The sequence below is a fragment of the Aulostomus chinensis genome, chromosome 23, assembly GCF_037954235.1.
Source record: "Aulostomus chinensis isolate RoL2024-O1b breed Wild chromosome 23, RoL_Achi_v1.0, whole genome shotgun sequence".
Classification (NCBI taxonomy): Eukaryota; Metazoa; Chordata; class Actinopteri; order Syngnathiformes; family Aulostomidae; genus Aulostomus; species Aulostomus chinensis.
In genome coordinates this window covers 7,803,268-7,818,473 of record NC_141342.1, presented here as the reverse complement: position 1 = coordinate 7,818,473, position 15,206 = coordinate 7,803,268, and the positions used below count along the sequence as shown (strand labels likewise).

Sequence of the window (15,206 nt, the reverse complement as noted above, 5' to 3'; positions counted from 1 at the left end):
ATCTTTTGGATTTTGGAATGAATCAGTTTAACATGGAGAAATAAATGGCATTTTGTTACATTAAACAAATTTAATGAAAAATACCTCTCTTTTTTTTTTGCACAGAAAAAAAAACATGACAGAATATGCGACACAGTAGTCATTTATGAACCTATTTATTTCTAAAAATTACTTGAAACATGATGGAAAACTTGAGGAATTGGTTTGTATGCAGTGGCTAGCTAAATTTCCCATGCTATGTGGTTTCAACACTTTGAATTTATTACATATCATAGGCAACACCATTTTCCTGTCAGAAGCATTTCCAAATTACCACGCACTTAGCTGCTGACATATTGGGTACACCTGAGCATTCGAAACTGAACAAACTAACAACCTGCATGATCGGAGAGAAGTGGTCTTTGATTGTTTGACATTTCATGTGAAGTGTACTTATTAAACCAACACATTTGGTTTACTAAGTACACTTCGAATCAAATATTTGTATCGCAACAACTTTCATGGCACATTTGACTCGTCGTGGCAGCAAATGTTATGATGGATTGAAGAGCATGACTGTACCCGCTCAATTGGCAAAGCAATTGCACCCTAACTGACTATAGTCATTTACGGCTACGACAGAACCACACATGCTGTGAAAAGGGTCTATTATAGGTCAAAGACAGTGAGCTGGTCTTGTGTAAACTTTGAAAAGGCAACAAAACAAAATCACTCCTTCTTAAGTTCAGAGGATCCCATCAGAAATAGTCAAGGCTACCGTCACTGAGGCAGTTTGTAAAAAAAAAGGCCTCCAAACTCGAACAGAGCTTCTTATATGCAATTCAAGTAATACCGATGCATTAAGCAAAAGGATTACAACGCACATTTGAACTGAAAAAAATAAGTGGATTCAAATTGAGCAGAGGGTACAATTAGGAAAAGATTCACAAGACACCCAAAGGAGCAACTATGGGAGGTAGTAAAGGAAATCCTTTCAATGCTTTTACTTGCAAAACACAAGGGGTGCAACCAAGAACTGAATGAAAACCAAAATATTCATATTAAATTCAGATGGTGGGGGCAACTATGTTTTCAAAATGAATCATATGTTATATGCAATATTACCACAACTGAAGAAATTCAATGTGGTCAAAATTCAATTTTTCACCATGCTAAAACTCAGAATATTTCCTACATGTCCTCTGAATCTTCTCTCCATCTGTAACTTACTAAACATGGAAAATGGAAGGTAAAGAAAAAGTCAGTCCTGTCAGATATAAACTCAGAGAACTTATAAAAATGAATGAATCAAAAGGAATGGAAATGACTTCAGCAGCTTTTGAATCAAACCCCTAAGGAATGTTGAACAGTAAAGAGTCTGAAGCACTTGGAAAACCCGCATTTGTCTCCTCAGAGGCATCCCAAATGTTGCATTTCTCTTCATCTTACAATGCTTCACCCGTTTTCCCCGTCCTAACCGCACAGTCATGGAAGACTCAGGCCCCACTGGTTTTAAATGAGGGGCAGGAGCTCTGGAGCACCCTTGATGTGACGCTGTTGGTACTGGTTCTCTCCTCTCTCTTTGCCATCCGTCTGAGACTTAAGTGCATGTTGAAGGGGGTTAGCGCTTCGCTTTGGCCTCCTCAGCTTCTTTTTCTAATGCAAACAAGGAGGAGCATTTAACACATTCAAAGCAGAACTTTGGACCAGAGACATCTCCACTCGATGACTGAAAGCATCGTTGTCATCATTAGCAACAGTTCTGGTTAAGTGATAAGTCCATTGTAATGTTTTAAAAGTGATGCATTTGTGTGAACAGCTGCATGTCAGTCAGCTGTTTATGGTCAGTGTCTGTAGCAGTTTCCTTGACAACAAAATAGAGACTTGTACACAATTAATCTGGCTCAATCAGCACTTATGGACCTCTAGACATGTGGTGGTGACCATCTACAGAGCTGCTGCTCTCCACTTGCATTTCAATGTTGTTTTATTTTTCTTGAGATGTTTCTTTACAGAGAGTGGGTTTGTACACTCGCCCATTGACAGCGCACTGGTGATACTGAATGTGCACAGCAACTAGCTGAAATTCATTCCCGAGAAAATGGCAGATGCCCATCGAGGAGTGAAGAAAAGGAAATAGAGCCCTACTGAGACAAAAAGCAAGCAGATAATGCTCGATCCAAAAGGAGTGGACCTGTTTAGTTTTCACTCTCATTAGTACTACAGAAACGGCTGGGGATGCTGAGTGATGTGGAGTTGGCCTCCTTTCTGGTAGGAGACAAACACTGGCAGTTTGGTTGCACTAGCTGGCCTTTAGCATGCTTTAGCCAGCATTTTGCTTGTCTCAGCAATCACGTTATGTTTATAAGTAACAACTCTACTTTTAAATTAAAAGCTATTTACCGCTTTCAAAAACAGCATGGTGATTTCCCAACATCTGACCAGCATCACGTCACCCCAACCAGCAGCGACAGAGATTAAGAGGTGCTATTCCAGGTTGAGTTTACGTATCTTTTCCAGTCCTCACCTTTCCTGAGTTCGTCTCTCTTCTTTGCTGCTTCTTCCCGCTGTTTCTTGATAATGGCGAGTCTGGCCAGGTCGGCCCTCGCCTGCTCCGTCTTACCCTCGAGATGGAGCTTCATATAACGTTCCTTTGATTTTTGCTTCTCTATCTCTTCTCTGAGAAGAAACAGAACGTGCACATTAAGTTATTTCTATCCATCCATCCATTCTCTACCGCTTGTCCTGTTAAGGGTCATGGGGGGGGGGGGGGGGGGGGCTGGAGCAAAACCCAGCTGCCTTCCGGTGAGAGGCAGGGTTCACCCTGGTAGGTCCAGTCCATCGCAGGGCCAACACATAGAGACAGACAACCATTCACACTCACAGTCACACCTACGGTCAATTTAGAGTATCAATCAGCCTCGTCCTCTCTTGATGTCTTTGGACTGTGGGAGGAAGCTGGAGTACCAGAGAGAACCCACACAGGAACAGGGAGAACATGGAGACTCCACACAGAAAGACCCTTGGGGCTCGAACACAGAACCTTCTTGCTGTGAGGCAGCAGTGCTGACCACTGCACCACTGCACCACTCCATTTAGACATTTCACACTAGGATTGTCACGATTCCTGTGACACGCATTGGAAAGGAAAAAAATGGTATCAGAGATCTTTAGGTAGAACTGCAGCCCACACATCACCATCTTACAGCACCTTTTGCCATTTAGTGGGTCTTTTTTTTTTTTTTTTAAGTGCAGCATTCACTATACCCATTATTACCAGGTTTTTTTTTTTAATCATTTTTTGCAATTTTGTGCCCCAGGGCTACCTATTAGCACCAAATTTGGTACAGAAGTTCGGAGGGCATGGATTCTCATCGTGTATCACAAGCATAGCGAGTTGCAAGGCCTGTCCTGTTGCCCAAACTGGGCTCAGCATAGTTTATTTCTTCTTCTTTTAAGAGTCTTTTAGACCCCAGTCACTGTGGGGCAATTAGAAACAGGGACCATATATATTTGGTACGCTCAAAAGCAACACCATTTGGTCACCACACAACCACAGCAGATCTGAGATCATTTCTTTCCAACACCTGGAACCTGCACCTTCAACCTCTCCCAAGTCTAGGTTGTGGTATTCATATTTTCAAACCTCCAGTCAACTTTTAGCATTGGCTTTAAGTAGGGCCCTATGGAACCACACCTTCTAAATTCCAAAACTCCATGCACAAATCTGTTATCTACTGGGCTCCATCAATAGTCAGTTTCTAGCCTTTGCTGAGCCACCCGTGCGCTGTTGGGCCGCGACTGGGCTGCCAGCCCCTTCAATGGATGCTTGCCACAGGCCCAAAATATTGGGGGGAACCCTTGAAGGAGAGGGTTTCCCCTTCCTACAAGTTTCATGTTGATTGCGCTAACTTAAGCCAAGGCACCTAGCACTTCCTGCTTTGACTGAAAGAGTTACAAGCTTTTTTGGGGGGGGGTCATCAAAAGAACTTTTGATAATTTTTCATATATGGTGTAATTACATTATTTGCAGTTTTTTGTAGAAAAGGGAAAATCAGCCGAAGAGGAGTTTGAAAAAGTAAAAATTTTCATTTTGAACAGTTTTGTACCACAGCGTTTGCTATCAAACAATTGGTACCAAGTTTGATACACATCTTCAAGAGGTCATCTGTACTGTCCGGACCAAGTTTCACGTTAATTGGGTTAACTGTGAAAATATACAAAACTTGTGTTTTGACTGCAAAGTACAGTGAGTAGAATGATTATACATTTTGCAATTTCAATGACAGCAAAGGGTTTTGAATTTTATGGAATTTTTTTTTCAGCATTTATGGGTGAATTATATATGATTAAGTGTACGTCAGGCAATGCAAAGATGACTGTTGGGGTTCTGGGCCAAAAATTCTTTATCCGTCATTGTAGCACCGCCAACTAGTAGGATTTCATGTCAGTCATGATAGTTCACTCGACAACCCTCCTGCAAGTTCAACTGCATTTATAATAGGTGATTAGTTAAATAACGGAATCAATTTATAGAGGGAAAAAAGGAAAAGAATTAGGTTTTCATGTACACACACACACACACACACACACGCGCGCGCACGCACACAATCACAAACCTCTCTCTGCGGGAGAGCTCTCTTGGACCACTCTCCTCCAATTCCACCACCTTCTTGCTCTTCTGAGACACACGGTTGGGATTCTCGATCTCTATGAGGCCCTCCACTCCGCTTCTCCTCTTGGACTGTGTAAAGACACAAACAGCTTCCTTATGCCAAAAAGAGAACTCCAGCAAAACACTTCACACCAGTAGACCTGCAAAGACTTTTTGGCCATGTGAGTGTTCCTAATAAAACATATAACGCTGCTGTTATTCAAGTCAGTTCATCAACTATTTACTAACAGCAGTTTTTCCTCTGAAAAGAGTGTTTGCAGTCTTCAACAGTGATACGTCACATTAAGTACAGGTGTCACAAAGGACTCTGCCCTTAAAACTCAATAGAACAAGGTTTTTTGATGAAACTCAACAATTATAAGACAACTTTTGTCACAGAAGAGGCAGAGAAATAAATCTCTTCAGAGAGGCCTGGAGATCAGAAGGTATCCTTGAGCATTTGTGACTGGAAACATCTCAAATACAAAATCAGTTTTGAAATGTTAAATTTCATGCAGAACCACAGCATCTTCTCTTACATTGGCACACACCTCATTACCAAAAACAAGTCAGACTAATGCCCATTCAACAGAGCATTACCGACTCACCTCAGACTCTTCATCACTGCTGCTCTCTTCTTCAGAATCTGAAGAGCTCCCTTTCTCAGCACCAGCACTTTCCTCCTATTGAAATCAGGGTTCAGTGTTAAGGTGGTGTTGTTGTTTTTTCCCTTTTCTCCTGTCTGATTGAGAGAGTGAGACAAAATTCTACATGCCCTAAGTAAAACAGGTTTAGCTGATCTGCTCTGACGGCAGGATACCAAATCACAAACATTAAAGCTGCCATGCTTAGAGGATCAAAACAGGAATTATTGTGTCTAATGCCCAAATGATATAGGATTCTGTGGCCTATGCCGATTTTAGAGCAGGGAAAAAAAAAATTAAAAATCACAGATAACGGACATCTGAAACCACTGTTTTTGTGCTGGACTGAAATAGGAAATTTTAAATCATATTAGGCATGGTTTTCTGTATTATATGTGCTGTTTAAAAAGCCTTTAATATCAGTGTATACCAGAAAAATATATGCTGTTAGGATGTATTAATGATAGGCCTGTAGCAGGCCAATGTATGTATATATGTACTTCTTCCTTAATTGTTTCACAGTGAAAGCAGCATTCTGCAACAGGGAACTGGGACAAAAAATAAACAAGCTATTTATTGAGAAATACCACATGTTCAGGAAGCAAAATGGTCCAAAATCTAAAGACAGAAAGTACATGGGGAAGAACTGCTTTTACCATTTCTTTCCTTCATTTTTACAACTAAGAAACCCAATAAAAGCAATACTTAACCCAGAACACACACAAAGCGGAGAACATTTCACGTCTACCCCAACTGCCTGAAACGCAGGGGAAAATATCAAACTAAAAAAAATAAATAAATAAAAAATCAGATTTTTAGATTTATAGATATATAAAAAATATCCTATCATATTTTATCTTATAAAATGTAACATTTTTAACAACCAAAGCTGAGATGTGGTGAAGTGAAGAGGTGCCTGACTTCCCATACTAAGAGGTGCAGGTGATGTTCTTCCACAGGCCTAGAAAGATGCACCGTAGTGGGAAAAAAAGTTGCATGCTTTGTGGATAATGTATAGTCCTGCTAAGTTACTGGATCTGGAACTTTAAAAACCTGAAAAAAATAAGTAGTCTCCCACTGGAAAGAGGAGCAAATACATTGTTTTCTGAAAATGAGATGTTGTATATCTGGCTGGGTCGACATATCTTTCATTTATGGATTAAAAGCAGTTGAATGCATCCAGCAATGAAGGATAGGAGAGGCTGCAGGCTAATTCTCGGCTCTGATCTTTGCCTACTAGCCTTAGCCGCTTTTCCTCAAACTGGGAGGTTAAAAAGGGTGATGGACTTCAAAGTGTCTGAATAGATATGTTGTTCGTTTTGGGACTTACATGTTTTACAAAGTGTGAGCTTTGTATATACATTACTAACACTGAAGAACTTCCACAGTCGACTCCAAGTTTCCACTCGGCAAGGCTGCATTGTGGTCCAGCTGCCATCTCAGATAATATCAGAGATCCACACAACGGCAATTTACAGCTGCCTGTGACTTTGTTAACTTGTCACATTCTGATGACTTGGTTGTTGTCTCTGGAATTATGCGTTTCTATCATGTAAAGGTAGAGCTCGTGTTGACGCTGTGTCCTTTTCATGTCTGTTTTTACGATCAAAAGCCTACACATGGTGTTTTATTTTGAAAAATGACAGGATACGTTATGGAATTCATGTGAAGATTTCCTGTCTGGTTCAATCTGCTCTGTGTGCACAGATGTGATGTCCATCAAAAATAGAGTAAAAAAAAAAAGCCACTATTCCCAGCAAAGCTGTGCACAGGCGGGTGACCAAATAGGAATGGGAAATATATGACACTGACAGCCTGGTCATGCCAGTCACGTTGAAAACTGCCCAAATCCGGTCCCTGGTTGTGTAATCAGTGCATCCCTAATGAATATGATTCCTTTAATTTTTTTTTTCCCGCGTGCAAATGCTGTGTAATGGGGTGGGGGCGGTGGTTGTGATTGAGTTTAACACACCTACATTCCTGTACTTGTAAGGCAAAACAGGCTTTAAGTGAAGTATGACTTTCACTTGCCCAAGGTGACTTTCCCTGAACTGACAAATCTTTACTCACCAGCTCTTTTTGTGCTCTCATCTGTCGGTCTATCTCCTCGGGATTGCTGAACTGCTTTCCTCTGCCTTTGTGGCCCTTTTTCCCTGCAAAATGTTCGGCAAATGTGTCACACAAAAAAATCGATAACTAAGAGTTATTAAAGTCTACACACAAACTGGTGTGTGTATGTGTATACAGGTGAGTCTCAAACATGATCAATACCCATGGGAGATGCTGTACAGACAGTCAAGAGAAAACGTCTGAGAGACAACAATCTAGCGGAAAGGACCAACCTCTCACCTGAACAGATGTGTGACCTTCTCGACCTTTGCCTCAACACCACCAATATATATATATATATATATATATATATATATATATATATATATATATATATATATATATATATATATATATATATATATATGTGTGTGTGTGTGTGTGTGTGTGTGTGTGTGTGTGTGTGTGTGTGTATGTATATAATATGTATGTGTGTATATATATATACATATACATATATACATACATATAATATATATACACACATATATATACACATATACACACATATATATACACATATACACACATATATATACACATATACACACATATATATATACACATATACATATAAATACATATACACACACACACGGGCAAAGTAGGATACTTCATTGCGGTGCAAATACTGTTAGCCTGCATTTATTTTCGGTAGCGCATGGACAGTGTTTTTTTAATTTATAGCGTTGAAGAATAAAAACGTGTCTGATCCAAGATATAACGTCATGGAGCAAAGAAAATGTGAACGCACGTTGACATGACATCCGACAGGTACATTTCTAATTAAGTTTTACCAGCGACTTTTACGACGCTTTTTATCCACCTGCCTATTACTTACAGATATACACTTACTGACCTCTTAATTAGACACTGTGCAATGTAAAGCACACCAATAAGAGCCCTTGAAGGACGAGACCGGTACGTTTCAGGTACGTCGAAACAGATGCCTACTGTGTTCAATCCCTTAACGCTACTACCGAGCATGCATGTACACGCAAGTGGTGGGAAGGTGAATACGAACTTGTGGAAAGCTTCCTACACAAGCAAGCGACATCAAGACAACAGCCCCGGTGTAGGGTACTGTACAATTGTTAATCTGCCTGGGAATAAAATGACAGATCATTGAGTTGCTCATGTGAGACAGTCCCATGTGCACATGGAAACTCAATTTATATGTGTCGTTGTGCGAATACGGAGGAAATACATCTAGCAAGTCAACCCGTTTTCGATGTCAAAAGTTAAACTACTAAATGGCTGTATTCTTGACAACACTCACAAAAGTGGTACGTTTGCTCTTTCCTGCGGCAGTAGCTCGTAACCCACTGTGCTAACCGGTTAACATGCTACAAGCTAAGCATGTGAGTTACCAGGAATTCAAGCGACTTTAGCTAACACTTGGCTAGCTGGGGTTAAATTGCTAAAGTAAAATATTAGTGTCAAAAAAAGTTATACTTACCACCCCGTGGCATCGTCAAAGTTTACGTTTATTCAGTTTATTTCCACTTAGATTTGGTAGAATTTGATAGTTGTGTCACTAGCAGTTTAAACTGCTGGAAGAATAGGCTAACTAAAGCCTGCTGGGTACCTCCGGCTTGACGGTAGCTGAGACCTTCGACATCAGCTCCAGTCTGCGCGTGTGCAGCTTGGAAGGTTTAGCCAATCGTTGTACATATAATTTTGACTGACATGTCAACTCACCAATTAGGTAGAAAGAGTACAACTGGGAACTTCTGTAAGCGGTACATTTCATAGGAGTAGAATTTATGATGTAAGCTCTCTTGCTGTTATGTTGGTCATATTACGGTGTAATAGTAATATATTAGTAGAATAATAATAGAAATACATGCAATGCTCTGTGACATAAATCAGTACCAAATGATATGAAAATCACACTACGTCATGTTATCCCAACAGGATTTTTTTTTAAACAACCATTACATTCTCAGGTAAACTTGCTATGATGCACTCCAAAGTCATTGTATGCTATACAATAACAACAAAGGCTTCTGATCTTTTTTGATCTTTTCTAATCAAAACTCACCCTATATAGGTTCGGTTATTATTTTATAAATGATATTAGTAGATTTTCAATGTCACTCTTTGCATTGTCTGAGAATTAGAAGATGAAATTATACTGAAGAATAGGGGAGGGTTTTTTGTAAAAGGCCACAGGTCAATAATAGGTAAAGAGCGACTACATGCAAATCAAATTCAAGAATGGTTGTCAGCCCGCGGTGAATTTCTTTTTTTTTTAATCATAACAGTTCACATTATACATAGATATAACAATGCATTTTCAAGAGGGACATGTAAGCTTGTGTGTGTCATATGAAGGAGTAGAAAAATGTGCTGCACATTGACCATAGATGTTAACTTCTGATTCATCCATCCATCCAATTTCAACGGCGTGGGGGGGGGGGGGGGGGGGGGCTGGAGCCTATCCCAGCAGCCTTCAGGCGAGAGGCGGGGCACACCCTGGACAGGTCACCAGTCCATCACAGGACCAACACATAGAGACAGACAACCATTCACACTCACAGTCACACCTACCGTCAATTTAGAGTATCAATCAGCCTCGTCCCCTCTTGATGTCTTTGGACTGTGGGAGGAAGCTGGAGTACTAGAGAGAACCCACACAGGAACAGGGAGAACATGGAGACTCCACACAGAAAGATTCCGTGCTCGAGCCCAGAGCCTTCTTACTTCTTTACTGTATATATATATATATATATATATATATATATATATATATATATATATATATATATATATATATCCCATTCAGATGTACTGTACAAGGTTTGCTGTAAGATGAGGTTGAGTCAGCTCCCCAGAACATCTGAGTTCCACCCCTCGTAAACAGTTCTACTAGTAATGTCGGGCACTATCACTAATACCTCATTGGAACATCCTGTACAAATGTGACCTTTCACAAAGTCTAAACACAGCTATGCATCTTGACCATGCTGTTGCTGTAAGTGTCAGTTTTACTATCAGTAAGTGTTCTAACAATGAAATTATGATTATAAAAGAATTATGAAAGGCACCACAGGGTTACTCTCTGACCCAGGTCAAGGCCCAGGGTCAGATCAGATATTTTCCTTACAGACAAAGTACAGGGATGAGGCCTAAGAAAGTTAAAACAGAGGACATCCAATGAAATTCCTTATTCCCCTTCAATGATTAATCTTGATATCCTCCACTTCTTTCTCCATCAGGTGGTACTCCACTGTCGTCTCAGTTAGCTAGAACAGAGATTTTCCATATCATAATATTAATACATTCCTCATGGAACTAAGAATTGCATGTAAAATCAAAATGTCCAAACAAGTCTTTATGGCAAAGTCAAGAAGTGTTCTCACTAATCTAAGTTGCTAGAACGTCCTCAGACCATACAGATGCGTTTAACATTTGTCATAGTTTTTGACACCAGTTCTCACCATGTCCAAGAGAATTTCAATCTTCAGTTTCAGGAGATTGTTCTCCTCTTCTAGCTGTATATTTCTTTTCTTCAGCCGCTGCGCTTCTCTACCAGATGCATTCCCACCAGATTCTTGAACAAACAGAAAGTAATGAATGCAGTGCTTCAATATCTAGTAGACAAGTTTTCTGCATTCGACAGTAGTCAACACGATCAAAGATGCTACCGATTATCCACTGTCCATCTTCAAACTTCCAGCTCTGTCCTCCAATGTTCATTGCAGGAGGTCCATACTCAAGGCCTAGCTCGACTTCCCTTGTTGATCTGTCCAGCTAGAGGAGGTGAGACAGAACAATATAGTATGCCAGTCTGTGTGTTTGTTCAATGGGACATTGACTAGCCTCCATTTAGTAACTGATATAGATTCAAGAGATTCATAAGGTATGGAGATATGAAGTATCCGTCAGTGAACTTCAATGAATGAAAAGTTCTAACGCACAAATTTGTTCTTACATACTATGAAGCTTTTTTCAGCCTTCAGCGTGCTCTTACAGATAAGTCTATCACGTACCTCTAGTGTGAATTGTCAGGGCTCGCGAACACTTTGATGTTCAGTGTGTTTAGCGTATAAGTTTATTGAGTTGCAATGCAGCGAAATCGGAGCTGACCGTGTGAAGACTGGACAAAGATGCAGATTTTCGAGGAGGAGTCTTCTTCGGACTGAACGTATTTCCAAACAGTGGCATCTTCAGTGACTTTTTGAGATCCTAGATGGGAGATTGCACACGAGATAGATCACAACCTTTAAATTATAGCGGCACGTAGACACAGCGACAGCATGTGCGGATAATTCTTAGAGAGGCTTGACAACGAGCTACCGCTGAAGCTAGATCATTAAATAGCTCATAGATGAGTTAGTGGGTTACACGGAGAGAGAGAGAGAGAGAGAGAGAGAGAGAGAGAGAGAGAGAGAGAGAGAGAGAGAGAGAGAGAGAGAGAGAGAGAGTATATTTACCTCCATACAGAATGGGTATATAATTTCTTGAAAGCGCTGTTTGGTCGTCCTTCGAAACCAACATGCTCACTACTGCGCATGTGTGAAGCGTTCATGGTTCTCGTTCAGTATTTCATGGCTATCAAGTTTGAAGGGATTTTAAACCCTGTCAAGTTCTGTATATGAAATAGTATTTCTTACCAATGCTTTATGTATGAAATGGTGTTAAATGTTTCGTTAAAAAAAAGAGACACGAGTAAAAAAGAATCCCCCGTATGGGTAAGATAATGGAACCATCCATTAATACGTCATCATTGTGACGCGTCGTCAGTCTTTCTATGTTTTACTTTTATGTTCAGAAAACATGTTGCATGACCTCAGTCGTAAAGAACTCACCTGGTAAAGACATACATTGGTCCTTCAACGCACATACACAGGCACATCCTCGTCATACCAAAAGTGTACTGTCTTAATCTGTAAATGTTACCGATTTTGGCGTAGCCCCAGTGGCCTAATGGATAAGGCACTGGCCTCCTAAGCCAGGGATTGTGGGTTCGAGTCCCATCTGGGGTGAGTGCTTTTTTTCCTCTTCCTATTTGGCTCCCACTTTAAGAACACCACAGTTTATTATTATGGACATCATACACAAATATATTTTTTAGGCAAATAAGAGAAAAATGCACAGGGAGAATATTATCCTTAACTAATCAGAATCGCTCGTCACTGTAAGAGGAAGAAGACGGAGGCACTCGTTGAGATTCATATATTTGTTCACATTCATGAGTGGCAAAGATTTCCAGGACGATATCACATTATGAACATGAGACTGTGTATGCAACTGTGTACTTCGTTTGTATCAGTGCAACTTTAGCGTCAGTAATACGGCTGTGGCATGTCCACACATGATAGAAATTCAAAATGATTCAGTTGAATCTTGCAGTTACATTTTTATGTAATGTATTACTTGGCCAAAGCCCAAAGAGACTGGGACTGACATTATTATTATTATTATTATTATCATTATTATTATTATTATTATTATTATTATTATTATTATTATTACAGCAGGTTAAACCGTCCAAGTTATGGACGTGGGACTATCAGTACTAGTACACACCATCACACATACATCTTGCACAGGAAATAACCCATGCCTAACACTAGGTAGTGCAATTAGCAAGGTTCAAATATTAAGGCTCATTTCACCTCGCCACTCCCACATACAATACCATAAATTATAAAACCTTTTATCCACGGGTCCACTGGAGTGAGCTGAGTCATGTGAGGTAGGCCACACCCATTTCCGTATAGATTTTGCGCCAAATCGCGAAAACTGCAAAACCTACTTTTTCAAACTCATCCTGAAATTTGGCACATGTGTTCTATGGATGGTGCTGACAAAATCTTGTCAAAGGAATTTTTAATATTACAAGAAATGTGGAAGTTATAGAGAAACAACTTCCTGTGTGAAACAGGATAAACAGGAAGTGGTGAAATATTTTGGTAACTTCAAGTCCGATCAGCACCAAATTAGAATCTCCACATGCCTCACAAAACGAGGGGACACAGTTTCGCCACAATTTACCACCAAGTGGTGCTGAAAGTGGAAATGATTCATATCTTAATCACGATAAATCCAATAAATACCAAATTTGGTACAGTAGTTTACCTCCCCTATCTGAGATGACAATAAGAAAATGTCACACTAGTTGGCCTCTTAAGTGGCAGTAATTAACGCATCGTGACAAGCATTCTTCAAAGAACCCCTGTTGTACTTTTGGTCCATTTTTGACAAAAACTGCACACATAATGCAGATGTACCATCAAAAGTAGGTAACAGAAAGATTTCTGATAACCCACAAACTTTCAAATTACAGACCAAACAAGGTTTTAGTCAAAAAATGAAGTGCTGTTTCTCTGCTATCGTGGGTCCAGTGAGCATGAAACATGCACTAAAAGCTTTTCATGTCCCCCTAAACTTCTGCGCCAAATTGGGGGTCATCTGGTCAATTACTGATGTTAAAGCACAAATTTGCGCAAAATGAAAAGATTATTAGAAATAATGCAAGTGAGTCATTGATTCAATAACATACTTAATTTCTTGTTATATCCTTGTATCATTATGCCTATCAAATAAATCATATTCTGATTTGTGGAGGGGGAATTCAGTTTGCTTGTCGTTCATTGTTTTGGTCTGATGTGGTTTGAGTAGGCCTGGACGATAAGGACTGTGGTAGGTTCCACCACAGCGAGCAATTTATTTAGTGGGAGTTTGTTGGTTGTAGCGGTCTTGTTCCCTTCGCAAAGAGCGGCGTCTCTCCCTCTCGGCTGGATGCCTCTGCTTTAGATGTTGAAGTAAGTTCGTTGTGCTGCTGCCTTTTGTTGCAATGGACATCAGACAAACTTTGCAGCGCGCAGTCACTTGTTCAGCGTCTGTCGTCGCAAACCCAAACCGCTGATACGCCAGCGAGAAAGAACACCGAGGAAGCGACGTCGGCGCTGCGAAAGACGCCAGAAGTGTGATAAGTCAGCCGGCATCAGAGCCAGGCAAACCGCTACACCGCATTAACCAGCGGTGCCAAGCGTTTTTTCTCGCCAACGTCCTCTCCCGAGTCTTCTTCTTCTACTCCTTTCTAGAAAAAACTTCTCGCTCGCCATGTTGCTTCTCGCACGCAGGAAACAAGGGGGAAGGGTGAGGGGGAGTGTTATGGAAGCTCTTGGGGCACAAAAGGTGCGCCATAGCAAGAGGCGTAAAAAAAAAAAAAAACATTCAATTTTTTTTTTGTTTTTTAAATCGTTGGGTGGGCAACTTTGCAGATAAATGTCACATCAATTTATTGTAGCGCCAAATCACACCTAAGTTATGTAGATACATTTATTCATATATTTGCTTAAACTAGATTAATCCATACATATATATTTGCTTAAACTGTAGTTAAATTTATCCATATATTTACTTAAAATAGAGAGCAGGAAACACAAGGCGGTGAAGCACAGACCAGACTGTATACGAGTGGACAGGTGAAAAGGTCACAACAGGGAGTAGCAGGAGTGTAGCTCATAGCTAGCATCACTCCCTCAAGCTAATTAAGTCAGAACAGAGTCCACAGAATTTCTTCGGGAGCATGAAGTAGTGGGAGTCAGAAGTAGATAAGAGCAAGGTCACGAATCAGGAAAAGAGAGGTTTTGATCTTCACAGATGCAACGAGAAGTCTACGATGGGAACAGATGGTGCTGGCACGCGGTCAGACAGAAGATTCTGCAAAATAACACGAAGATCAAAAATACACACTTGCACGCATAAGCGATCACGTAAGCACCTCCTTGTAACACATAAAACTGGAGAAGATAGTTCGATCGTTGGACTTCTTGCCCCAACGCCAGGGACGACGCATCTGCGTA

At 40.4% G+C, this 15,206-nt stretch overlaps 2 protein-coding genes and 1 non-coding gene across 3 annotated transcripts; 1 reads left to right on the top strand and 2 right to left on the bottom strand.

The window, feature by feature from the left end:
- Nucleotides 1–142: 142 nt before the first annotated feature.
- pdap1a (pdgfa associated protein 1a) lies at nucleotides 143–9,005 on the bottom strand. The gene is made up of 6 exons (XM_086196195.1): nucleotides 8,846–9,005; nucleotides 7,348–7,430; nucleotides 5,242–5,316; nucleotides 4,599–4,723; nucleotides 2,507–2,658; nucleotides 143–1,635 (listed from the first exon to the last, which is right to left on the bottom strand). Exons 1-6 carry the CDS (start codon nucleotides 8,856–8,858, stop codon nucleotides 1,601–1,603), a joined length of 483 nt encoding a protein of 160 aa, XP_086052321.1. The 5' UTR covers nucleotides 8,859–9,005; the 3' UTR covers nucleotides 143–1,600.
- A 613-nt stretch (nucleotides 9,006–9,618) lies between these two features.
- Nucleotides 9,619–11,948, bottom strand: cby1 (chibby 1, beta catenin antagonist). Its single transcript, XM_086195382.1, has 5 exons — nucleotides 11,826–11,948; nucleotides 11,479–11,577; nucleotides 11,037–11,142; nucleotides 10,830–10,942; nucleotides 9,619–10,634 (listed from the first exon to the last, which is right to left on the bottom strand). The coding sequence occupies exons 1-5, from the start codon at nucleotides 11,829–11,831 to the stop codon at nucleotides 10,566–10,568; spliced, it is 393 nt and encodes a 130-aa protein (XP_086051508.1). The 5' UTR covers nucleotides 11,832–11,948; the 3' UTR covers nucleotides 9,619–10,565.
- Nucleotides 11,949–12,304: 356 nt separating this feature from the next.
- trnar-ccu (transfer RNA arginine (anticodon CCU)) lies at nucleotides 12,305–12,377 on the top strand. The gene has a single exon. It is a non-coding gene; the product is annotated as a tRNA-Arg (tRNA).
- The last annotated feature ends 2,829 nt before the right edge of the window (nucleotides 12,378–15,206 follow it).